Source organism: Lepidochelys kempii, chromosome 14 (assembly GCF_965140265.1).
Source record: "Lepidochelys kempii isolate rLepKem1 chromosome 14, rLepKem1.hap2, whole genome shotgun sequence".
Taxonomy (NCBI): Eukaryota; Metazoa; Chordata; order Testudines; family Cheloniidae; genus Lepidochelys; species Lepidochelys kempii.
This window is the reverse complement of record NC_133269.1, coordinates 35,916,473-35,940,934: the sequence shown is the minus strand read 5'-3', so window position 1 is coordinate 35,940,934 and position 24,462 is coordinate 35,916,473. Positions and strand designations below refer to the sequence as shown.

The 24,462-nt window shown below is 51.9% G+C and overlaps 2 protein-coding genes across 10 annotated transcripts; both read left to right on the top strand.

Moving 5' to 3' along the window:
- Positions 1–2,364: 2,364 nt before the first annotated feature.
- LOC140897818 (zinc finger protein RFP-like) lies at positions 2,365–12,918 on the top strand. 5 transcript variants are annotated; one of them, XR_012154819.1, is made up of 9 exons: positions 2,365–2,825; positions 4,533–4,628; positions 6,645–6,875; positions 7,999–8,021; positions 8,687–8,802; positions 9,418–9,447; positions 10,557–10,691; positions 11,099–11,310; positions 12,838–12,918. XR_012154819.1 is itself a non-coding variant. In XM_073310924.1 (8 exons), the coding sequence occupies exons 1-8, from the start codon at positions 2,409–2,411 to the stop codon at positions 12,879–12,881; spliced, it is 1,092 nt and encodes a 363-aa protein (XP_073167025.1). In that variant the 5' UTR covers positions 2,365–2,408; the 3' UTR covers positions 12,882–12,914. The 5 variants fall into 5 exon arrangements, 3 of the variants coding, with proteins under 3 accessions (XP_073167025.1, XP_073167026.1, XP_073167027.1); XM_073310924.1 differs by lacking the exon at positions 11,099–11,310 and having other exon boundaries at positions 12,838–12,914; XM_073310925.1 differs by lacking the exon at positions 12,838–12,918 and having other exon boundaries at positions 11,099–11,595.
- Positions 12,919–13,080: 162 nt separating this feature from the next.
- LOC140897816 (zinc finger protein RFP-like) lies at positions 13,081–24,250 on the top strand. 5 transcript variants are annotated; one of them, XR_012154815.1, is made up of 9 exons: positions 13,081–13,502; positions 15,210–15,305; positions 17,322–17,552; positions 18,676–18,698; positions 19,364–19,479; positions 20,096–20,125; positions 21,235–21,369; positions 21,777–21,988; positions 23,516–23,596. XR_012154815.1 is itself a non-coding variant. In XM_073310917.1 (8 exons), the coding sequence occupies exons 1-8, from the start codon at positions 13,086–13,088 to the stop codon at positions 23,557–23,559; spliced, it is 1,092 nt and encodes a 363-aa protein (XP_073167018.1). In that variant the 5' UTR covers positions 13,081–13,085; the 3' UTR covers positions 23,560–24,250. The 5 variants fall into 5 exon arrangements, 3 of the variants coding, with proteins under 3 accessions (XP_073167018.1, XP_073167019.1, XP_073167020.1); XM_073310917.1 differs by lacking the exon at positions 21,777–21,988 and having other exon boundaries at positions 23,516–24,250; XM_073310918.1 differs by lacking the exon at positions 23,516–23,596 and having other exon boundaries at positions 21,777–22,276.
- Positions 24,251–24,462: the final 212 nt, after the last annotated feature.

Here is a 24,462-nt window from a genome sequence, read left to right as displayed (position 1 = left end):
ACCCAGAGGCAGCGTGACACAGCAAGACCTATAGACTCTGGATTCAAACTAAAGCCTACAAAAAGGATGGATGAGATGGAAGACTTTGGAGGGTAACATTCTGCTGCCAACATGGAAGGGCATCAGTGCATCACCAACAGAGACCCAGCCCTTTCTTGTGCCCGGCTTTCTTGGCCAGTTAGCCTCCACAAGCTACGAACCCAAGCCACAAACTCAAGTTACATTCAGGACTGGTAACGATACATCAGCTGCAGAACATTTGTGTGTGTGTGTACATAGGTATCAGATATTAGTTATTGGTCATAAATCAAATTGTGTTATAATAAACGTCACATCTTGTCTTGTCCCCTGAAACGATCCTGTGTAGTTTTGTCTGCATAACAAAGCCACATTCATGGGACTGTGTGATGAGCTCGCCCCAGCCCTGTGGCCAGCGGCGTTTTAATGCCTAGGCCTAGAGTGGCAAATTTGCAGGGGCGGCAAATTTATAATAGCAGCAAGAGGCTGCTTCCCCCGCCGCCCACCCTGGTGCTGGTTCGCACCCTCCACCCCTGGCACCGCCCCAACTCCACCCCTTCCCGCACCATTCCCCGCCCTCATTGGTCCCCTTCCCCAAATCCCTACCCCGGCCCCACCTCCTCTCCTGAGCGCGCCGCTTTCCCCCCCTTTCCCCCTCCTTTGCGAAGCTGTTTCGTGCACAAGCACTGGCAGGGAGCAGGGAGAAGCAGGACCCGGCAGCACGCTCAGGGGAGAAGGCGGAGGCGGAGCGGAGGTGAGCTGGGGTGGGGAGCTGCTGGGGGGGGGGAATTATTTCTTGGCCTAGGGGCGGCAAAATCATTAATCCATCGCTGCGTCCGGCGCAAGGACATGAGAATGAGAGCTGCCCTGTCACTGGAGAAGCGCGTGGCAATTGCACTGTGGAAGCTGGCTACTCCAGACTGCTACTGATCAGTTGCTAACCAGTTCGGAGTGGGAAAGTCGACTGTTGGACTCGTGTTGATGGAAGTGTGCAGGGCCATTAATCGCATTCTGCTCCAAAAGACCTGGCTTTTGTCTCCTGTTCAGTGCTTCGAGTGTAAGCTCTTTGGGGAAAGGCACTGCCTTCTGTTTGTTCTGTATACTGATCCATGACATGGGTGCTTTGGTACAATGGTATTACAAATAATCAATCGTTATGATCTGACCTGTAAACAATCCAACATCTCACTGGCCTTAGAAACAGTGCCCACCCCGAACAGCACAAGGCTGCCCAAGACAGCGAGGGCAGGAGATGCTGATTTGTAATAGTGCATCCCAGTCTGTTTCCAACGTATTCACACTGAAGGGATGTACCATTCCATCCAGGTGCAGAGCAGCCAGTGCAACTGGCTGCATCTGCAGAAGCATCTCCAGCCAGCACTGCCTTCCCCCTGCAGCTGAATTCCCTTTCCTGGCCCCTGTTTAAACACCACACCCACTCTCCAGTCTGGCACCAAATCTCCCTCTCAAGGGGGGAGGGATAGCTCAGTGGTTTGAGCATTGGCCTGCTAAACCCAGGAACATGAGTTCAATCCTTGAGGGGGCCATTTAGCAATCTGGGGCAAAAATTGGGGATTGGTCCTGCTTTGAGCAGGGGGTTGGACTAGATGACCTCCTGAGGTCCCTTCCCACCCTGAGATTCTATGATTCCTGGAGTCTGCTCTGAGTACCCAGACTCAGAGACTCAAAGTTTCAATGTCTCTGCTGCGCAAAAGGAACAAAATTCTGGGGTACCTCTGAGTCTCCCGCAAATAGTTCCCCCACTCTCTGCAATAAGAAACCCAGTGTAGTCTCAGACACGGTCCACGGCAGGAAGCCCTGCACTGGATTGGACATTTGCTAGACGCGGCCCTTGGAATTAAGGTTCTAAATCAGCATCCTCAGACTGAAGCAAGCTGCCAAGCCGCTGCATTTAAAATAAACCCCGGCAGTAAACCCGTAAGGGAATCAGAGGCGTGTACTCTAGTCTGCACAATGCTCCGCTGCAGCCCATGGTCGATCCAGCTGCTGCCCGGTCTGTCTGGGCCTCCAACAGAAGGGCACAGCCCTGCCTGGGAGAGCAACCCAACACTGAGAAATCAGATCTGCTGCAGTGAACAAAGCCCTGTCCAACCAGGGGGTGTGTGGATTTGGGAGTCAAATAATAGAATTCAAGTCAACTCTTCACTTTTTCGAAAAGAGTGACATTCTCCCTAACCTGACCCTGTGCACTCTTCCCAGCAGAGAGAGGGTCACGTTTCTCATCAGAGCCCCCAGGGATGGGGAGAACTCACAGCCCCAGCTGATTCTAGCTCCACCAATGAGACAGAGCCAGGAAGGGAAACACCCAATTCCTGTCCCAGACGCTGGAAATTCAAACGAGCTTTGTGTTCCCCTTCCCGCCGGGAGCCATGGCTGGAGAGAGCAAGGCAGAAAGTCTCTGGCATGAACTTTCTTGTCCCATCTGCCTGGAGTATTTCCAAGAGCCGGTGTCTATCCACTGCGGGCACAACTTCTGCAGAGACTGCATCAGCCAGTGCTGGGGGGAGTCGGAGCCCAACTTCTCCTGCCCCCAGTGCAGAGAAACCGCCCAGCAGAGAAACTTCAGGCCCAGCAGGGAACTGGCGAGAGTTATCGAAATAGCCAGAGGGCTGAGTTTCCAGGCAGCCAAAGGCTCAAGAGGCGAGCGAGTGTGTGAGAGGCACCAGGAGGCCCTGAAACTGTTCTGCGAGGAGGATGAAACCCCCATCTGCCTGGTGTGTGATAAATCCAAGGCTCACAGATCTCACACGGTGGTTCCCATAGAGGAGGCTGCCCAGGAGTACAAGGTAGGAAATCTCCGCCCGGCGTCAGTGTTTGTACCTATGGGGTTTTTTCAGATATATTTCCAGGCCCAGAGTAGAGCTGCTCATGCAGAGGTCACGTAGCCTGTGGCCATAACTGGGGGTCCCCAGGCTTTCCAATGTTTGGGTTTCCTTCTAGTGTCACCTGAACTCTAGTGTCATTTCCTGCTGTCACAAAGGATGTTTTTTTGCTAACTACAGTGTTGTGATAAAGATTTTGAACCTTACACATGGATCTCTGCTCTGACTTGAGGACCAATTTCCAGGAGTGGGTGGGGAAAAATATTCATTATCTTGTGATGCCCTTTTCCTCGGTGAATATTTCTGTTCCAACACACGTTCCTGCTGAGCGGGACACACCGGAACCAGCACTGCCAGCCCCCACCGTTCTTAAATCCTGCGATCTTTGGAAAGATTCAGTCAGACTGCGGGAATTTATCCTCCCACGCTCTGCTTCATTCATTTCAAACCAACAGAGAAATAACTTGCTTCTTGGTCCCCAAAAGATGCTGGTGGAGGCGAGGTGAGGCAGGGGTGCAGTCAGAGCTCCTGACTGGAGGACAGATGAGGAATTTTTGGAGCAAACCTGGCACCATCTGTTTTACTAGGATCAGCAATCTGAGAACAGAGTTGTAGGAAAGAGATCTTCACTGAACACACCGAGAGGCCAGTGCTGCAGGGGCCGGCAAACTTTTTGGTCTGAGGGCCACATCAGGTTTCCAAAATTGTATGGTTGGCTGGTTAGGGGAGGCTGTGCTTCCCCAAAGAGCCAGGCATGGCCTGGCCCTTGCCCCCTGATGAACCCCCCCGAGACCTCTGCCCCATCTATCCCTCCCAGTCCCCTGACTGCCACCGGACTCCCCACCCCTGAGTGCCCCCCGCTGCCCCATCGAACCCTCCCTCTCTTTCCTGACTGCCTCCCACGGGGATCCCTGCCCCCATTCAACCCCCCCTATTCCCCGCCCTCTGACCGCCCTGACCCCTATCCACATCCCTGTCCCCTGACCACCACCTCGAACTCCCCTGCCCTCTAGCCCACCCCCCTTCCCCCTTACCGCGCTGCCTGGAGCCCCGGTGGCTGGCAACGCAACAGCCGCACCGCCGAGAGCACCAAGACAGGCAGCCGGGGCGCCCGGCTGGAGCCAGCCACGCCACCGCGCAACACAGAGCCCCGGGTCAGGCCGCGGCCCTGCAGCTGCGCTGCCCGGCAAGAGCGCGCAGCCCCACCGCCCAGAGCCTTGTGCTGGCTGCGCAGTGAGCTGAGGCTGCGGGGGAGGGGCCGGGGACTAGCCTCCTGGGCCAGGAGCTCAAGGGCCGGGCAGGAGGGTCCTGTGGGCCAGATGTGGCCTGCAGGCTGTAGTTGGCCCACCTCTGCACTAGAGTTTGTGCACTGGCTGCCTGGATCCAGTTTGTGCTCCTAGCCCCCAGGTGTCAGAGTGAACTAGTTCTCCTCTGCTGCTTGCTGCTTGCCCCCAGTTCCTGCAGCGTCCCTAGCCTGGCCTGTGCATTGCCCTGTGGGTGCCCTCCCGGTCTGCTGCTGGGTTAAGTAAACTGGAAAGCTACATCCATGCACTGGTGTTATTGCCGGGGGATACGGGGTGGGGGGAAGTGAAATTTCAAAAGAAAATTGCTCCTCAAGTTCCAAAAGAAAAAAAATGACTCCCTCCGCCCCCTGCATTTCTCTTTGCCCAGGAACAGTTCCAGACCCGACTGCAGGCTCTGAAGGAAGAGAGAGAAAAGCTCCTGGGATGGAAACTGACTGGAGAGAAGAGAAGCTCTGAGTACCTGGTAGGTGCCCAATGGTGTTACCCAGCAGGGCCCTGGGGATGAAGGGCAGTGTGGGACATTTGTGTGTCTCTCTGGGTCCCTGTGCTGCTGGTTTGGGATTCTGCATGTCTGTCTCTGGGTCCGTCTTCACTACCCTCTGGATTCGCTACTCCCTAGTCTAGACACGATAAATTGACCCCCGAGTGCTCTCCTGTATTCCAGCGCCAGGAGAGGCGCTGGCGGAGTCGATGGGGGAGCGGCAGCAGACGACTCACCGCGGTGAAGTCGATCTAAGTACGTCAACTTCAGCTACATTATTCAAGTAGCTGAAGTTGTGTAACTTAGATTGATACCCCCGCCCCCCTCAATGTAGACCAGGGCTCTGTTCCCCTCTGTGGGCTGGGGTGGGACTGGGACTGGGACTCCTTGCCTGGCTCTGAGGCAGATTCCCCAGGAGCAATGGGCAGCCCTGGGGCAGGGCAGACGCTGATCGAATCCAGCAGCAGGTGCAGCCTGTGCTCCCCTCTGCCCGGGATGGACGGGATGTGGGGTCATGGCCCGACCTCCTCCCTTCAGTTCTGGTAGTGCCAAGGCTGTGTTAATGGTCCATCCCCAGATGTCAGAGAGGCCTGCTGGGCTCGGCTTCAGGCTTGATCTTTGTCTGTGTCTGCAAAACACTGTCTTTTTCACCCTGGGCAGTGCAGTTGTAGCCATGTCGGTCCCGGGATATTGGAGAGACAAGAGGGGGAGGTTAGATCTTTGCACCAACTTCTGTTGGTGAAAGAGACAAGCTTGTACGCTACCCAAAGCTGTACGCTACCCAAAGCTTGAGGTCTGGGCTGGAGAGCTCTGGGTGGCTCGAAAGCTTCTCTCTCTCTCTCTCTCTGACGGAAGATGCTCCAATCAAAGAGATCACCTCAACCCCTCGTCTCTCTCTTATAGATGAGCACTAGAGAGTCAATAGCTGAGCGACAGCCAAGCTCTCATGCTAAGCGCTGATGTTTTCACAGTGCTCTAAAACCCACCTGCATCCTGACCTTGTCTTGGAAAATCACGGTGCCCCATCCAGGCCTGAGACAGAGTTATTGGACTGAATCAGGAGTCAAGTGGCCAAGGGGCTGCAGAGGTGAAGGGCTCAGACAAAAATAACCTGACATTCAATTTGTTTCCCATTCTCATAACTTTTCTGTGCCCACCTATGGCTCAGATCATAGCACCGATCAGCCCCAAACTGAGCTGGGTCTGAATGGATTTCACCTTGGCTGGCGACCGGCTCCAGGGCCACACCAGGGAAGCAGCATCTTAGAAGTTATAAGAGGTTCTTTCAGGCTCTGTAAATACTCATACATCTTGGATATACACATGGGAAAGTGATGTGAGCATGCTCCAGGAGACAGGTGCACCTCAAGCCAGGGTGCGGAGTGGTAGCCAGCAGCTGCAGAAATGGGACAGAGTTAAGGTTGGGTGGCAGTGTGCATGGGAGGCGTGACCTTAACTCTGCATTCCCTTGATTTCAGAGCTGTGTTTGTCTTTGCTTCACTCTTGATTTCATGGTATAAATTTATGGACTGGGGCTGCACTAGAGATCCTGATTTCTGCACTAACACAGTTAGTCTCTTCAGAGGGGTGGCTGAGCATCCTCCAGGGCATGTGAATATCTGGAGCTTCCTAAGTGAAACTTAGGAGTTTTAGTTTGTTTTCTTATTTTGTGTTTTCTTTACCCCGTTCAGTCTCTCTCAGGAAGTCTCTGCTCACGTACCTCTGAATCCTGCCCTTTCTACTGTTCGAAGGACTGAGATTGTCACAGGTCACTGATCACAAGAGAAACAAGCCATGTGAGATGGGAAGGGAATTTAGGGCGAGGTGGGACTTTCTAGGAAAATGTCTCTGGTCACATGGGGAAAGTTTCTGTCTGCTTTTGAGGTGCTGAATATTTAGAAATCCCCCCTCCTGCTGACACAGGGCTCTGTGAAATCTCCCCTGCCTCTCGGTGTGTCCTTGATGTGCCTTTTCCCTGTTTGTGCCTCCTCTTTACAGGGAAAGACAGATGCTGAGAGAGAGAAAATTGTGTCTCAATTTAAGCAGCTGCACCAGTTTCTGGAGGAAGAAGAGCGACTCTTGCTGGCCCGGCTGGGAGAGCTGGAGAAGGAGATTGTGAAGCTGCAGGATGAAAATATCACCAAACTCTCCGCGGAGATTTCCCGTCTCAGTGAGCTGATCAGCGAGATGGAGGGGAAGTGCCAACAGCCAGCGAGTGAATTCCTGCAGGTGAGACCTCAGAGCCTTGGGGATATTTGGGAAATGGATGAACAGGGAGACCCATGTGGCTTGGAGTGCAGGATCCTAACACTACAGTGGAACTCACTATTTCTAGTTTTTTCATAGGAATCCTCTCTCTCGCTCTCTCTTTAATGGTACCTCATTTAATTGTTAGGAACTACTGTTAAAATGTGAATTCGCTGGTTTACAATCACTTCCACTTGCTTCTGTTTTATTATTCTCTTTTATATTATTAGTAAGTTGATGAGGGGTCTGGAACAGCTTCCATCTGAGCAGAGATTAAAAAGACTGGAACTGTTCAGCTTAGAAAAGAGGTGACTAAGAGGGGATATGGTGGAGGTCTATAAACTTATTCCGGTACGGAGAAAGTGAACGGGGTCACCCAATGAAATTTAATAGGCAGCAGGTTCAAAACACACATAAGGAAGTGCTTCTTCATAGACCTCACAGTCAACCTGTGGACCTCTTTGTCCTGGGATGGTGTGAAGGCCAAAAGTATAAGTGGAGTAAAAAAAGAATTAGATCAGTTCATGGAAGACAGGTCCATAAATGGCTGTTAGCCAAGATGGTCAGGGACACAACCCCATGCTCTGGGTGGCCCTAAAGCTCTAACTCCCAGATGCTGGGACTGGGGATGGATCACTTGAGTTTGCTCTTTTTTGTTCATTCCCTCTGAAGCATCTGTCAGAAAACAGGACACGGGGCAGATGGGCCATCAGTCTTGTGTTGTTAGGATTGAGGGATCCCGGGAGAGGGGCCCCTTTGTAGGGTTTAGATTTTAATGGTCTTTTTTTATAGTGTTCTGGGTCCACTTAAGGCCCACATCACTGGGGGAGCGGAGCCCGTTAATAACACACATGACTTCATCTACTGCTCATGAGGCAGGGAAATATTATTTAAATAATGTGATCCCCATTTCACGGAGAGAAAGGGGGACTTTGTTTTGGAAATCATCCCAGGCCAGCTGCCGCTCTCCCCATGACACCACCAAGACCCCTGAACCAGGATCACAGTGTGGCCCACTCCACTCTCTTTTCCATTGGCCGACGTCCTTCTCTTGGTTATCAATCGTAACTGAGCTCTTTGTTCTCTCTCCCCCCTCCCCCCCCAGGACATCAGAAGCACCTTGAGCAGGTACGTGGCTCTGTCTCACTCTCAGGGACACGTCACTGAGCGTGGCAGGGGCTTGAGCGCCATGCGACGCCCTCATCTCCTCAGGGCACCATGGCCAGCTGTGCGGGGCAGGGTCACCCCTCAGATCCAAATCTCCCCTCTGCTGACGTTACTCCTGGGATTGATGCTCTTTATCTGAGATGCTGAGATGATGAAGCATGAGGGCAAGTTAATAGACCCGAATAGATTCATGAAATCTCTTGTGTCCCAGGGAACGGGAATATGGACCCTTCCAGAGCAGCGGTGTTCTAATATGTTCAGCTTATGTCCGTTTGGCGCCCTGCATGAGGTGATTTGGGGTTAGTGGTCTCCATCCATTTCTGACTGAGCAGGTGTCCACACCACAAAGCTTAGCAGAGTCAATGCAGCTTGTTGGCCCATCTCCCTGCTCCACTTCCCCTCGATGTCGTTTCTCTCCGGGTCATGCTGGAAACAAACTGGGCCGCTGTGGGTGAAGCTTGTGCTGCCATTGCCTGAGCGGTACCTGCTCTCAGGCCGGGATACATAGAACAGTCCAGCCTCCAGGCCCTGCAGTCCAGCAGCTTTCGCTGGCATGAAATTCATCTGAGATGCGTATAAAATCGTGATTTACAATCAGTTAATTAGAGAATTCTGTTTCTCTCCAGGTGCGAGCAGGGGAAGTTCCAGCAGCCAGTGGAGATTTCTCCTGATTTGGCAAAGAGACTTGGTGATTTTACCCAAGAAAACATTGTGGTAAAGGAGACTCTGAAGAAATTCCAAGGTAGTGAGCAGGGATTGAAAAAGGAAAATGGAGACTGGTCTCTGTGAAGGTTGGAGGAAACGGGCTCTGTCCAATTAGCTGTGAATGTAAATTCAATTTAAGAACATGGAAGAAATATAAACAAAGTTTTGAATTTATTAAGACATTTTTTCCCTAGATATACGATATTTATGGAGGAACAACAGTAGTCTGAATGTGATTCGTTGTCACTTTGTTTGCCCTAATTCTTGAGGACTGCAAAATACTTGGTTGAGTGAAACTGTGTGCTAATGCAGAGGGCTCTATCTACTCTTCCTGAGTCTGTTTCGCTCCAGTCTGAGCTGTCTAGGAATTTTCTCTTGTAGAAAGATGAGATACACTAAATGCCACATAAGCCATGTTTATAACCATGTTATTAGTGCAGAAAGGGGTCCATAAGCTTGAGAGTGGCCCGTGTCCATATGGGCGAATTTTACACTATGTCTCTCTCTCTATCTCTCTCTCTGGGTCTCCCTGCCTTTTCCCTTCTGTTCGTGGCTCAGAACTAAAGCACAGTTATTGTGATTAATTGTAGAAATCCTGCATGAAACATAATTTTGATACCATGAAATCTCTTTCTCTCCCTCTCCTCCCAAGATGCTCTGGTGTTTAAACTGCAGACAGCAAGTAAGTGGATCTCTGGCAAAAGGGGGTAGTGTTATGAGTCGGGTTTTAGATGGATTGAGAGAAAAAGACAGTTTGTGTTTGTGGCACTGGATTCATTTGAGGAACAAGCTTCTGAGATCGAACAAAAGAGAGTCCCCCATCCATAGAGAGTGAGCATTGCAGGGGAGGGGGCTGGCCTTGAGCACTCCGATATATTATTAACCCCTTAATTGTTGTGCAGTGTACTGACTGAATGAGGGCACTGTCTCCTCTGTTATGCTGAGTGGGGGTGGGGGCCTGGTCTGACCCTCTCTCGGAGTGTCCATAGGACATCGCCCCCTTCCCTGTCTCTCCCTGTGGGTCCCACCTCTCTCTTCCCCCCTGGACTCTTGGGTTGCCAACTAGGCCTCTCCATCCTCTCTGTCTTTGTGTGGTCTTCTGTTCACAATGCCTCTTCCTCTTCCCTTCCCCATGGGCTGGGGGCCCTGCCCTGGCATACCCACCAACTCCCTCCTGCCTCCTTCCACCCAGGGCTACTGCCTCCTTCCCTTGTCCCAGCTGCACTGGGGTTTGCGCTCCCCTCTCTGCTGGCTCCTTGATTCCCTCTGACTGGGGGTGTCTCCCCAAGAGGCGGCTGAGGCTGATGCCTCTTCGGTCTCACCCCAGGCTCTGCTGCCTGCCCTGCCCAGTCCCTGCGGCTGGGAGTGGGGAGCCACAGCATGGGGAGCAGGGTAGAAGATTGAGATCATAGAATATCAGGGTTGGAAGGGACCTCAGGAGGTCATCTAGTCTAACCCCCTGCAGGGCCAATCCCCAATTTCTGCCCTAGATCCCTAAATAGCTCCCTTAAGGATTGAACTCACAACCCTGGGTTTAGCAGGCCAATGCTCAAACCACTGAGCTATCCCTCCCCCAGGTCTGCAGCTATAACTGGCCCTGGGAGGTGGGAGCCACGGTGAAATCCCTGCTCAGCCCCAGCACAGAGGCAGCTCCCTGAGACCCGGGACAGAGAGGCAGGAAATCAGGGAGGGTCCCAGCCAGGATGGGGCTGCTGGGGAGTGTGAGAAATGGTCCCATCCTCCCCCAGGGTTGAGCTCTGCCCCTCACGCTCTGATTCTCTCTCCCCCCAGTGACTCTGGACCCAGACACGGCTCATCCCCAACTTGTCCTGTCCACAGATCGGAAAAGTGTGAGATGCGGGGAGACACGGCAGCGACTCCCCGACAACCCTGAGAGATTTGACTGGAATCGCTGCGTGCTGGCCTGTGAGGGGTTCACCTCGGGGAGACATTGCTGGGAGGTGGAGGTGGGGGATGGGCGATGCTGGGCTGTGGGGGTGGCCAGAGAGTCTGTGAGGAGGAAGGGGTGGTTCAGTTTTAACCCTGAGGAGGGGGTCTGGGCTGTGCAGTGGCTGCAGGGGGATCAATACAAGGCTCGCACCTCCCCTGAGACCACAGTGTCCCTGGGTCAGGTCCCCAGCAGGATCCGGGTTTGTCTGGACTGTGACGAGGGGCAGGTGGCATTTTTCAGTGCTGACGACAAGGTCCTGATCTTCACTTTCCCACCAGCGTCTTTCAATGGGGAGAGAATCTGCCCTTGGTTCTGTTTCTGGGACAGCAAAACCCAGTTGAGACTCTGTTCCTGATACACAAGATTATCTATCCCCCTGCAGGCCATGAAATGGGCTTCTCTCACCTCTGACACCCTCATTTCTACACTCTGGAATCTAAAGTGGGCTGGTGACCTGTTCTCCCCGCTCCAAAAAAAACCAACGAAACAAAACCACTCAACCGTCAGGGACATTGTCCAGCCTGTTTGTCGCTGTTCTCTATGATCGCAGAGGACTCTAGCAACCTGGTCAGAGAGCAAGAGGAGGAGTCCTGGGTGAGGGAGAACAGTACAGGTGGCAAATCTTTGGGGCAGGGGAGTGGCAAGAGAAAATGGTTAATCATCACTTTTGATGAGGGTTTTCTAGAATTTAACAAAGCTATTTTTATATCAAGCCCATGGAGGTTGTGTTTTATGGTTCCCATAAATCATTGACTGCTGCCGGCTTTTTTGTTTTTTCACCAAGTGGATTCTGTATCTTCATAGCTGTAAAGATGCTGAAATTTTTGTGTCTCACAATGATTTCTCTTGTCTCCTGCGGGGGAAAATATAGCAATAAACCAGGAGCCATCAGAACTACTTGATTTACCAGTGTTGGGTTTGTTTGCTTTTTACTGACATGCACGGTGGGGTCGAGGTGGGTTACAGGCCATTAGAATTGCAACAAAAGCAACCCTTCTGGAATTGCAACAATAGTAATGATCATGTCTCTGCTAGGCCACATTCAGGTGCTTTCATCCATTGTCTGTTGGATCCGAATTTCCCAGCCCAGGTGCATCAAGCATTCAGACAGTACAGTGACATGTAGCCAGTTACTGGTCCAAACTTCTCATAGACCAGGGTCACATGCGTAGTTGTTCGGTACCTCTACTGGCCACATTCAGAAACAAAAGAGCATCATCGTCTGTTTGATGAGACCTTGCACATATGGTGTGTGCTCTATAAAATGGCCTCCTGACACACACATGTCACAGTTACCAGTGGGGATCTAAAGCGTGAATTTCAGCCCTGAAATCACAAGCCCAGACCCCTTGCCTTAAAGCAGTAACTCGTTTGAGCTGCGAGCCATGAGTTGGTTGTTCGTGACTGGGGCTGGCCACTAGAGGGACAAGATCTCTTGCACTAAGCCAACGTATGAAATAACCACATAAAGCCAATGAGAGGGGGTGTGTCCTAACACTGCCCTTGTCTCCTCCAGCTTTGCTTTTCCGTGTTGTTGCCCTGAGGTTTCTCCTCTGCAATTCTTTCAATAGGATTCATAGAGAGCCAGCTTGCTGCAGGTTTGTGAGCTAGTGGCCATGGGGCGAGCCCCTAGGATGAGCAGGCAGGAGATGGGGAAGGTGAGGCTGGAGGAGAGAGAAGTCCTATCAGACTCCAGTCTCCTGCTGTTCAGATCAATCAGCAAATGGCTATGAAAGCCTGTGGGATTTGGGCAAAGACAGGTGGTGGAATGAAAAAAACAACACACAAACTAGGGGCAAGCGATCATGTCTCAGACATTCTGAATGAAGCCAAGACATATGGGCCAGCCTGTCCACGGGTAGCTGTAGCCATTTCTGTTTAAGGGCAATGGACCAAATTCATCCCTGCCACTAAAGTGTGTACTCATCTCATTCAATGAAGAGGGCCAGATCTCCCTCTGGTGCACATCGGTGTTGCTCCATTGGAGTGAATGGGCAAGAGCTCCAGGGGGAGTAAATCAGTGTAGCTTCATTGACTTAAATGGACCTCTGTCAGTGTACAGTCGTGGTCACGAGTTAATCACTTGCTTTCTTTCTTGCTTGCTTGCTTGCTTGCTTGTAGATGCTCTTAAATTAAAAGAAGAGAAAAGGAAGGCAGGTTTTTAACTCAGCTTATTTTTGAGATGAGCACTCTTCCCAGCAGAGAGAGGGTCACGTTTCTCATCAGAGCCCCCAGGGATGGGGAGAACTCACAGCCCCAGCTGATTCTAGCTCCGCCAATGAGACAGAGCCAGGAAGGGAAACACCCAATTCCTGTCCCAGACGCTGGAAATTCAAACGAGCTTTGTGTTCCCCTTCCCGCCGGGAGCCATGGCTGGAGAGAGCAAGGCAGAAAGTCTCTGGCATGAACTTTCTTGTCCCATCTGCCTGGAGTATTTCCAAGAGCCGGTGTCTATCCACTGCGGGCACAACTTCTGCAGAGACTGCATCAGCCAGTGCTGGGGGGAGTCGGAGCCCAACTTCTCCTGCCCCCAGTGCAGAGAAACCGCCCAGCAGAGAAACTTCAGGCCCAGCAGGGAACTGGCGAGAGTTATCGAAATAGCCAGAGGGCTGAGTTTCCAGGCAGCCAAAGGCTCAGGAGGCGAGCGAGTGTGTGAGAGGCACCAGGAGGCCCTGAAACTGTTCTGCGAGGAGGATGAAACCCCCATCTGCCTGGTGTGTGATAAATCCAAGGCTCACAGATCTCACACGGTGGTTCCCATAGAGGAGGCTGCCCAGGAGTACAAGGTAGGAAATCTCCGCCCGGCGTCAGTGTTTGTACCTATGGGGTTTTTTCAGATATATTTCCAGGCCCAGAGTAGAGCTGCTCATGCAGAGGTCACGTAGCCTGTGGCCATAACTGGGGGTCCCCAGGCTTTCCAATGTTTGGGTTTCCTTCTAGTGTCACCTGAACTCTAGTGTCATTTCCTGCTGTCACAAAGGATGTTTTTTTGCTAACTACAGTGTTGTGATAAAGATTTTGAACCTTACACATGGATCTCTGCTCTGACTTGAGGACCAATTTCCAGGAGTGGGTGGGGAAAAATATTCATTATCTTGTGATGCCCTTTTCCTCGGTGAATATTTCTGTTCCAACACACGTTCCTGCTGAGCGGGACACACCGGAACCAGCACTGCCAGCCCCCACCGTTCTTAAATCCTGCGATCTTTGGAAAGATTCAGTCAGACTGCGGGAATTTATCCTCCCACGCTCTGCTTCATTCATTTCAAACCAACAGAGAAATAACTTGCTTCTTGGTCCCCAAAAGATGCTGGTGGAGGCGAGGTGAGGCAGGGGTGCAGTCAGAGCTCCTGACTGGAGGACAGATGAGGAATTTTTGGAGCAAACCTGGCACCATCTGTTTTACTAGGATCAGCAATCTGAGAACAGAGTTGTAGGAAAGAGATCTTCACTGAACACACCGAGAGGCCAGTGCTACAGGGGCCGGCAAACTTTTTGGCCTGAGGGCCACATCAGGTTTCCAAAATTGTATGGTTGGCTGGTTAGGGGAGGCTGTGCTTCCCCAAAGAGCCAGGCATGGCCTGGCCCTTGCCCCCTGATGAACCCCCCCGAGACCCCTGCCCCATCCATCCCTCCCAGTCCCCTGACTGCCACCGGACTCCCCACCCCTGAGTGCCCCCCGCTGCCCCATCGAACCCTCCCTCTCTTTCCTGACTGCCTCCCACGGGGATCCCTGCCCCCATTCAACCCCCCCTATTCCCCGCCCTCTGACCGCCCTGACCCCTATCCACATCCCTGTCCCCTGACCACCACCTCGAACTCCCCTGCCCTCTAGCCCACCCCCCTTCCCCCTTACCGCGCTGCCTGGAGCCCCGGTGGCTGGCAACGCAACAGCCGCACCGCCGAGAGCACCAAGACAGGCAGCTGGGGCGCCCGGCTGGAGCCAGCCACGCCACCGCGCAACACAGAGCCCCGGGTCAGGCCGCGGCCCTGCAGCTGCGCTGCCCGGCAAGAGCGCGCAGCCCCACCGCCCAGAGCCTTGTGCTGGCTGCGCAGTGAGCTGAGGCTGCGGGGGAGGGGCCGGGGACTAGCCTCCTGGGCCAGGAGCTCAAGGGCCGGGCAGGAGGGTCCTGTGGGCCAGATGTGGCCTGCAGGCTGTAGTTGGCCCACCTCTGCACTAGAGTTTGTGCACTGGCTGCCTGGATCCAGTTTGTGCTCCTAGCCCCCAGGTGTCAGAGTGAACTAGTTCTCCTCTGCTGCTTGCTGCTTGCCCCCAGTTCCTGCAGCGTCCCTAGCCTGGCCTGTGCATTGCCCTGTGGGTGCCCTCCCGGTCTGCTGCTGGGTTAAGTAAACTGGAAAGCTACATCCATGCACTGGTGTTATTGCCGGGGGATACGGGGTGGGGGGAAGTGAAATTTCAAAAGAAAATTGCTCCTCAAGTTCCAAAAGAAAAAAAATGACTCCCTCCGCCCCCTGCATTTCTCTTTGCCCAGGAACAGGTCCAGACCCGACTGCAGGCTCTGAAGGAAGAGAGAGAAAAGCTCCTGGGATGGAAACTGACTGGAGAGAAGAGAAGCTCTGAGTACCTGGTAGGTGCCCAATGGTGTTACCCAGCAGGGCCCTGGGGATGAAGGGCAGTGTGGGACATTTGTGTGTCTCTCTGGGTCCCTGTGCTGCTGGTTTGGGATTCTGCATGTCTGTCTCTGGGTCCGTCTTCACTACCCTCTGGATTCGCTACTCCCTAGTCTAGACACGATAAATTGACCCCCGAGTGCTCTCCTGTATTCCAGCGCCAGGAGAGGCGCTGGCGGAGTCGATGGGGGAGCGGCAGCAAACGACTCACCGCGGTGAAGTCGATCTAAGTACGTCAACTTCAGCTACATTATTCAAGTAGCTGAAGTTGTGTAACTTAGATTGATACCCCCGCCCCCCTCAATGTAGACCAGGGCTCTGTTCCCCTCTGTGGGCTGGGGTGGGACTGGGACTGGGACTTCTTGCCTGGCTCTGAGGCAGATTCCCCAGGAGCAATGGGCAGCCCTGGGGCAGGGCAGACGCTGATCGAATCCAGCAGCAGGTGCAGCCTGTGCTCCCCTCTGCCCGGGATGGACGGGATGTGGGGTCATGGCCCGACCTCCTCCCTTCAGTTCTGGTAGTGCCAAGGCTGTGTTAATGGTCCATCCCCAGATGTCAGAGAGGCCTGCTGGGCTCGGCTTCAGGCTTGATCTTTGTCTGTGTCTGCAAAACACTGTCTTTTTCACCCTGGGCAGTGCAGTTGTAGCCATGTCGGTCCCGGGATATTGGAGAGACAAGAGGGGGAGGTTAGATCTTTGCACCAACTTCTGTTGGTGAAAGAGACAAGCTTGTACGCTACCCAAAGCTGTACGCTACCCAAAGCTTGAGGTCTGGGCTGGAGAGCTCTGGGTGGCTCGAAAGCTTCTCTCTCTCTCTCTCTCTGACGGAAGATGCTCCAATCAAAGAGATCACCTCAACCCCTCGTCTCTCTCTTATAGATGAGCACTAGAGAGTCAATAGCTGAGCGACAGCCAAGCTCTCATGCTAAGCGCTGATGTTTTCACAGTGCTCTAAAACCCACCTGCATCCTGACCTTGTCTTGGAAAATCACGGTGCCCCATCCAGGCCTGAGACAGAGTTATTGGACTGAATCAGGAGTCAAGTGGCCAAGGGGCTGCAGAGGTGAAGGGCTCAGACAAAAATAACCTGACATTCAATTTGTTTCCCATTCTCATAACTTTTCTGTGCCCACCTATGGCTCAGATCATAGCACCGATAAGCCCCAAACTGAGCTGGGTCTGAATGGATTTCACCTTGGCTGGCGACCAGCTCCAGGGCCACACCAGGGAAGCAGCATCTTAGAAGTTATAAGAGGTTCTTTCAGGCTCTGTAAATACTCATACATCTTGGATATACACATGGGAAAGTGATGTGAGCATGCTCCAGGAGACAGGTGCACCTCAAGCCAGGGTGCGGAGTGGTAGCCAGCAGCTGCAGAAATGGGACAGAGTTAAGGTTGGGTGGCAGTGTGCATGGGAGGCGTGACCTTAACTCTGCATTCCCTTGATTTCAGAGCTGTGTTTGTCTTTGCTTCACTCTTGATTTCATGGTATAAATTTATGGACTGGGGCTGCACTAGAGATCCTGATTTCTGCACTAACACAGTTAGTCTCTTCAGAGGGGTGGCTGAGCATCCTCCAGGGCATGTGAATATCTGGAGCTTCCTAAGTGAAACTTAGGAGTTTTAGTTTGTTTTCTTATTTTGTGTTTTCTTTACCCCGTTCAGTCTCTCTCAGGAAGTCTCTGCTCACGTACCTCTGAATCCTGCCCTTTCTACTGTTCGAAGGACTGAGATTGTCACAGGTCACTGATCACAAGAGAAACAAGCCATGTGAGATGGGAAGGGAATTTAGGGCGAGGTGGGACTTTCTAGGAAAATGTCTCTGGTCACATGGGGAAAGTTTCTGTCTGCTTTTGAGGTGCTGAATATTTAGAAATCCCCCCTCCTGCTGACACAGGGCTCTGTGAAATCTCCCCTGCCTCTCGGTGTGTCCTTGATGTGCCTTTTCCCTGTTTGTGCCTCTTCTTTACAGGGAAAGACAGATGCTGAGAGAGAGAAAATTGTGTCTCAATTTAAGCAGCTGCACCAGTTTCTGGAGGAAGAAGAGCGACTCTTGCTGGCCCGGCTGGGAGAGCTGGAGAAGGAGATTGTGAAGCTGCAGGATGAAAATATCACCAAACTCTCCGCGGAGATTTCCCGTCTCAGTGAGCTGATCAGCGAGATGGAGGGGAAGTGCCAACAGCCAGCGAGTGAATTCCTGCAGGTGAGACCTCAGAGCCTTGGGGATATTTGGGAAATGGATGAACAGGGAGACCCATGTGGCTTGGAGTGCAGGATCCTAACACTACAGTGGAACTCACTATTTCTAGTTTTTTCATAGGAATCCTCTCTCTCGCTCTCTCTTTAATGGTACCTCATTTAATTGTTAGGAACTACTGTTAAAATGTGAATTCGCTGGTTTACAATCACTTCCACTTGCTTCTGTTTTATTATTCTCTTTTATATTATTAGTAAGTTGATGAGGGGTCTGGAACAGCTTCCATCTGAGCAGAGATTAAAAAGACTGGAACTGTTCAGCTTAGAAAAGAGGTGACTAAGAGGGGATATGGTGGAGGTCTATAAACTTATTCCGGTGCGGAGAAAGTGAACGGGGTCACCCAATGAAATTTAATAGACAGCAGGTTCAAAACACACATAAGGAAGTGCTTCTTCATAGACCTCACAGTCAACCTGTGGACCTCGTTGTCCTGGGATGGTGTGAAGGCCAAAAGTATAAGTGGAGTAAAAAAAGAATTAGATCAGTTCATGGAAGACAGGTCCATAAATGGCTGTTAGCCAAGATGGTCAGGGACACAACCCCATGCTCTGGGTGGCCCTAAAGCTCTAACTCCCAGATGCTGGGACTGGGGATGGATCACTTGAGTTTGCTCTTTTTTGTTCATTCCCTCTGAAGCATCTGTCAGAAAACAGGACACGGGGCAGATGGGCCATCAGTCTTGTGTTGTTAGGATTGAGGGATCCCGGGAGAGGGGCCCCTTTGTAGGGTTTAGATTTTAATGGTCTTTTTTTATAGTGTTCTGGGTCCACTTAAGGCCCACATCACTGGGGGAGCGGAGCCCGTTAATAACACACATGACTTCATCTACTGCTCATGAGGCAGGGAAATATTATTTAAATAATGTGATCCCCATTTCACGGAGAGAAAGGGGGACTTTGTTTTGGAAATCATCCCAGGCCAGCTGCCGCTCTCCCCATGACACCACCAAGACCCCTGAACCAGGATCACAGTGTGGCCCACTCCACTCTCTTTTCCATTGGCCGACGTCCTTCTCTTGGTTATCAATCGTAACTGAGCTCTTTGTTCTCTCTCCCCCCTCCCCCCCCAGGACATCAGAAGCACCTTGAGCAGGTACGTGGCTCTGTCTCACTCTCAGGGACACGTCACTGAGCGTGGCAGGGGCTTGAGCGCCATGCGACGCCCTCATCTCCTCAGGGCACCATGGCCAGCTGTGCGGGGCAGGGTCACCCCTCAGATCCAAATCTCCCCTCTGCTGACGTTACTCCTGGGATTGATGCTCTTTATCTGAGATGCTGAGATGATGAAGCATGAGGGCAAGTTAATAGACCCGAATAGATTCATGAAATCTCTTGTGTCCCAGGGAACGGGAATATGGACCCTTCCAGAGCAGCGGTGTTCTAATATGTTCAGCTTATGTCCGTTTGGCGCCCTGCATGAGGTGATTTGGGGTTAGTGGTCTCCATCCATTTCTGACTGAGCAGGTGTCCACACCACAAAGCTTAGCAGAGTCAATGCAGCTTGTTGGCCCATCTCCCTGCTCCACTTCCCCTCGATGTCGTTTCTCTCCGGGTCATGCTGGAAACAAACTGGGCCGCTGTGGGTGAAGCTTGTGCTGCCATTGCCTGAGCGGTACCTGCTCTCAGGCCGGGATACATAGAACAGTCCAGCCTCCAGGCCCTGCAGTCCAGCAGCTTTCGCTGGCATGAAATTCATCTGAGATGCGTATAAAATCGTGATTTACAATCAGTTAATTAGAGAATTCTGTTTCTCTCCAGGTGCGAGCAGGGGAAGTTCCAGCAGCCAGTGGAGATTTCTCCTGATTTGGCAAAGAGACTTGGTGATTTTACCCAAGAAAACATTGTGGTAAAGGAGACTCTGAAGAAATTCCAAGGTAGTGAGCAGGGATTGAAAAAGGAAAATGGAGACTGGTCTCTGTGAAGGTTGGAGGAAACGGGCTGTGTCCAATTAGCTGTGAATGTAAAATTCAATTTAAGAACATGGAAGAAATATAAACAAAGTTTTGAATTTATTAAGACATTTTTTCCCTAGATATACGATATTTATGGAGGAACAACAGTAGTCTGAATGTGATTCGTTGTCACTTTGTTTGCCCTAATTCTTGAGGACTGCAAAATACTTGGTTGAGTGAAACTGTGTGCTAATGCAGAGGGCTCCATCTACTCTTCCTGAGTCTGTTTCGCTCCAGTCTGAGCTGTCTAGGAATTTTCTCTTGTAGAAAGATGAGATACACTAAATGCCACATAAGCCATGTTTATAACCATGTTATTAGTGCAGAAAGGGGTCCATAAGCTTGAGAGTGGCCCGTGTCCATATGGGCGAATTTTACACTATGTCTCTCTCTCTATCTCTCTCTCTGGGTCTCCCTGCCTTTTCCCTTCTGTTCGTGGCTCAGAACTAAAGCACAGTTATTGTGATTAATTGTAGAAATCCTGCATGAAACATAATTTTGATACCATGAAATCTCTTTCTCTCCCTCTCCTCCCAAGATGCTCTGGTGTTTAAACTGCAGACAGCAAGTAAGTGGATCTCTGGCAAAAGGGGGTAGTGTTATGAGTCGGGTTTTAGATGGATTGAGAGAAAAAGACAGTTTGTGTTTGTGGCACTGGATTCATTTGAGGAACAAGCTTCTGAGATCGAACAAAAGAGAGTCCCCCATCCATAGAGAGTGAGCATTGCAGGGGAGGGGGCTGGCCTTGAGCACTCCGATATATTATTAACCCCTTAATTGTTGTGCAGTGTACTGACTGAATGAGGGCACTGTCTCCTCTGTTATGCTGAGTGGGGGTGGGGGCCTGGTCTGACCCTCTCTCGGAGTGTCCATAGGACATCGCCCCCTTCCCTGTCTCTCCCTGTGGGTCCCACCTCTCTCTTCCCCCCTGGACTCTTGGGTTGCCAACTAGGCCTCTCCATCCTCTCTGTCTTTGTGTGGTCTTCTGTTCACAATGCCTCTTCCTCTTCCCTTCCCCATGGGCTGGGGGCCCTGCCCTGGCATACCCACCAACTCCCTCCTGCCTCCTTCCACCCAGGGCTACTGCCTCCTTCCCTTGTCCCAGCTGCACTGGGGTTTGCGCTCCCCTCTCTGCTGGCTCCTTGATTCCCTCTGACTGGGGGTGTCTCCCCAAGAGGCGGCTGAGGCTGATGCCTCTTCGGTCTCACCCCAGGCTCTGCTGCCTGCCCTGCCCAGTCCCTGTGGCTGGGAGTGGGGAGCCACAGCATGGGGAGCAGGGTAGAAGATTGAGATAATAGAATATCAGGGTTGGAAGGGACCTCAGGAGGTCATCTAGTCTAACCCCCTGCAGGGCCAATCCCCAATTTCTGCCCTAGATCCCTAAATAGCTCCCTTAAGGATTGAACTCACAACCCTGGGTTTAGCAGGCCAATGCTCAAACCACTGAGCTATCCCTCCCCCAGGTCTGCAGCTATAACTGGCCCTGGGAGGTGGGAGCCACGGTGAAATCCCTGCTCAGCCCCAGCACAGAGGCAGCTCCCTGAGACCCGGGACAGAGAGGCAGGAAATCAGGGAGGGTCCCAGCCAGGATGGGGCTGCTGGGGAGTGTGAGAAATGGTCCCATCCTCCCCCAGGGTTGAGCTCTGCCCCTCACGCTCTGATTCTCTCTCCCCCCAGTGACTCTGGACCCAGACACGGCTCATCCCCAACTTGTCCTGTCCACAGATCGGAAAAGTGTGAGATGCGGGGAGACACGGCAGCGACTCCCCGACAACCCTGAGAGATTTGACTGGAATCGCTGCGTGCTGGCCTGTGGGGGGTTCACCTCGGGGAGACATTGCTGGGAGGTGGAGGTGGGGGATGGGCGATGCTGGGCTGTGGGGGTGGCCAGAGAGTCTGTGAGGAGGAAGGGGTGGTTCAGTTTTAACCCTGAGGAGGGGGTCTGGGCTGTGCAGTGGCTGCAGGGGGATCAATACAAGGCTCGCACCTCCCCTGAGACCACAGTGTCCCTGGGTCAGGTCCCCAGCAGGATCCGGGTTTGTCTGGACTGTGACGAGGGGCAGGTGGCATTTTTCAGTGCTGACGACAAGGTCCTGATCTTCACTTTCCCACCAGCGTCTTTCAATGGGGAGAGAATCTGCCCTTGGTTCTGTTTCTGGGACAGCAAAACCCAGTTGAGACTCTGTTCCTGATACACAAGATTATCTATCCCCCTGCAGGCCATGAAATGGGCTTCTCTCACCTCTGACACCCTCATTTCTACACTCTGGAATCTAAAGTGGGCTGGTGACCTGTTCTCCCCGCTCCAAAAAAAACCAACGAAACAAAACCACTCAACCGTCAGGGACATTGTCCAGCCTGTTTGTCGCTGTTCTCTATGATCGCAGAGGACTCTAGCAACCTGGTCAGAGAGCAAGAGGAGGAGTCCTGGGTGAGGGAGAACAGTACAGGTGGCAAATCTTTGGGGCAGGGGAGTGGCAAGAGAAAATGGTTAATCATCACTTTTGATGAGGGTTTTCTAGAATTTAACAAAGCTATTTTTATATCAAGCCCATGGAGGTTGTGTTTTATGGTTCCCATAAATCATTGACTGCTGCCGGCTTTTTTGTTTTTTCACCAAGTGGATTCTGTATCTTCATAGCTGTAAAGATGCTGAAATTTTTGTGTCTCACAATGATTTCTCTTGTCTCCTGCGGGGGAAAATATAGCAATAAACCAGGAGCCATCAGAACTACTTGATTTACCAGTGTTGGGTTTGTTTGCTTTTTACTGACATGCACGGTGGGGTCGAGGTGGGTTACAGGCCATTAGAATTGCAACAAAAGCAACCCTTCTGGAATTGCAACAATAGTAATGATCATGTCTCTGCTAGGCCACATTCAGGTGCTTTCATCCATTGTCTGTTGGATCCGAATTTCCCAGCCCAGGTGCATCAAGCATTCAGACAGTACAGTGACATGTAGCCAGTTACTGGTCCAAACTTCTCATAGACCAGGGTCACATGCGTAGTTGTTCGGTACCTCTACTGGCCACATTCAGAAACAAAAGAGCATCATCGTCTGTTTGATGAGACCTTGCACATATGGTGTGTGCTCTATAAAATGGCCTCCTGACACACACATGTCACAGTTACCAGTGGGGATCTAAAGCGTGAATTTCAGCCCTGAAATCACAAGCCCAGACCCCTTGCCTTAAAGCAGTAACTCGTTTGAGCTGCGAGCCATGAGTTGGTTGTTCGTGACTGGGGCTGGCCACTAGAGGGACAAGATCTCTTGCACTAAGCCAACGTATGAAATAACCACATAAAGCCAATGAGAGGGGGTGTGTCCTAACACTGCCCTTGTCTCCTCCAGCTTTGCTTTTCCGTGTTGTTGCCCTGAGGTTTCTCCTCTGCAATTCTTTCAATAGGATTCATAGAGAGCCAGCTTGCTGCAGGTTTGTGAGCTAGTGGCCATGGGGCGAGCCCCTAGGATGAGCAGGCAGGAGATGGGGAAGGTGAGGCTGGAGGAGAGAGAAGTCCTATCAGACTCCAGTCTCCTGCTGTTCAGATCAATCAGCAAATGGCTATGAAAGCCTGTGGGATTTGGGCAAAGACAGGTGGTGGAATGAAAAAAACAACACACAAACTAGGGGCAAGCGATCATGTCTCAGACATTCTGAATGAAGCCAAGACATATGGGCCAGCCTGTCCACGGGTAGCTGTAGCCATTTCTGTTTAAGGGCAATGGACCAAATTCATCCCTGCCACTAAAGTGTGTACTCATCTCATTCAATGAAGAGGGCCAGATCTCCCTCTGGTGCACATCGGTGTTGCTCCATTGGAGTGAATGGGCAAGAGCTCCAGGGGGAGTAAATCAGTGTAGCTTCATTGACTTAAATGGACCTCTGTCAGTGTACAGTCGTGGTCACGAGTTAATCACTTGCTTTCTTTCTTGCTTGCTTGCTTGCTTGCTTGTAGATGCTCTTAAATTAAAAGAAGAGAAAAGGAAGGCAGGTTTTTAACTCAGCTTATTTTTGAGATGAGCACTCTTCCCAGCAGAGAGAGGGTCACGTTTCTCATCAGAGCCCCCAGGGATGGGGAGAACTCACAGCCCCAGCTGATTCTAGCTCCGCCAATGAGACAGAGCCAGGAAGGGAAACACCCAATTCCTGTCCCAGACGCTGGAAATTCAAACGAGCTTTGTGTTCCCCTTCCCGCCGGGAGCCATGGCTGGAGAGAGCAAGGCAGAAAGTCTCTGGCATGAACTTTCTTGTCCCATCTGCCTGGAGTATTTCCAAGAGCCGGTGTCTATCCACTGCGGGCACAACTTCTGCAGAGACTGCATCAGCCAGTGCTGGGGGGAGTCGGAGCCCAACTTCTCCTGCCCCCAGTGCAGAGAAACCGCCCAGCAGAGAAACTTCAGGCCCAGCAGGGAACTGGCGAGAGTTATCGAAATAGCCAGAGGGCTGAGTTTCCAGGCAGCCAAAGGCTCAGGAGGCGAGCGAGTGTGTGAGAGGCACCAGGAGGCCCTGAAACTGTTCTGCGAGGAGGATGAAACCCCCATCTGCCTGGTGTGTGATAAATCCAAGGCTCACAGATCTCACACGGTGGTTCCCATAGAGGAGGCTGCCCAGGAGTACAAGGTAGGAAATCTCCGCCCGGCGTCAGTGTTTGTACCTATGGGGTTTTTTCAGATATATTTCCAGGCCCAGAGTAGAGCTGCTCATGCAGAGGTCACGTAGCCTGTGGCCATAACTGGGGGTCCCCAGGCTTTCCAATGTTTGGGTTTCCTTCTAGTGTCACCTGAACTCTAGTGTCATTTCCTGCTGTCACAAAGGATGTTTTTTTGCTAACTACAGTGTTGTGATAAAGATTTTGAACCTTACACATGGATCTCTGCTCTGACTTGAGGACCAATTTCCAGG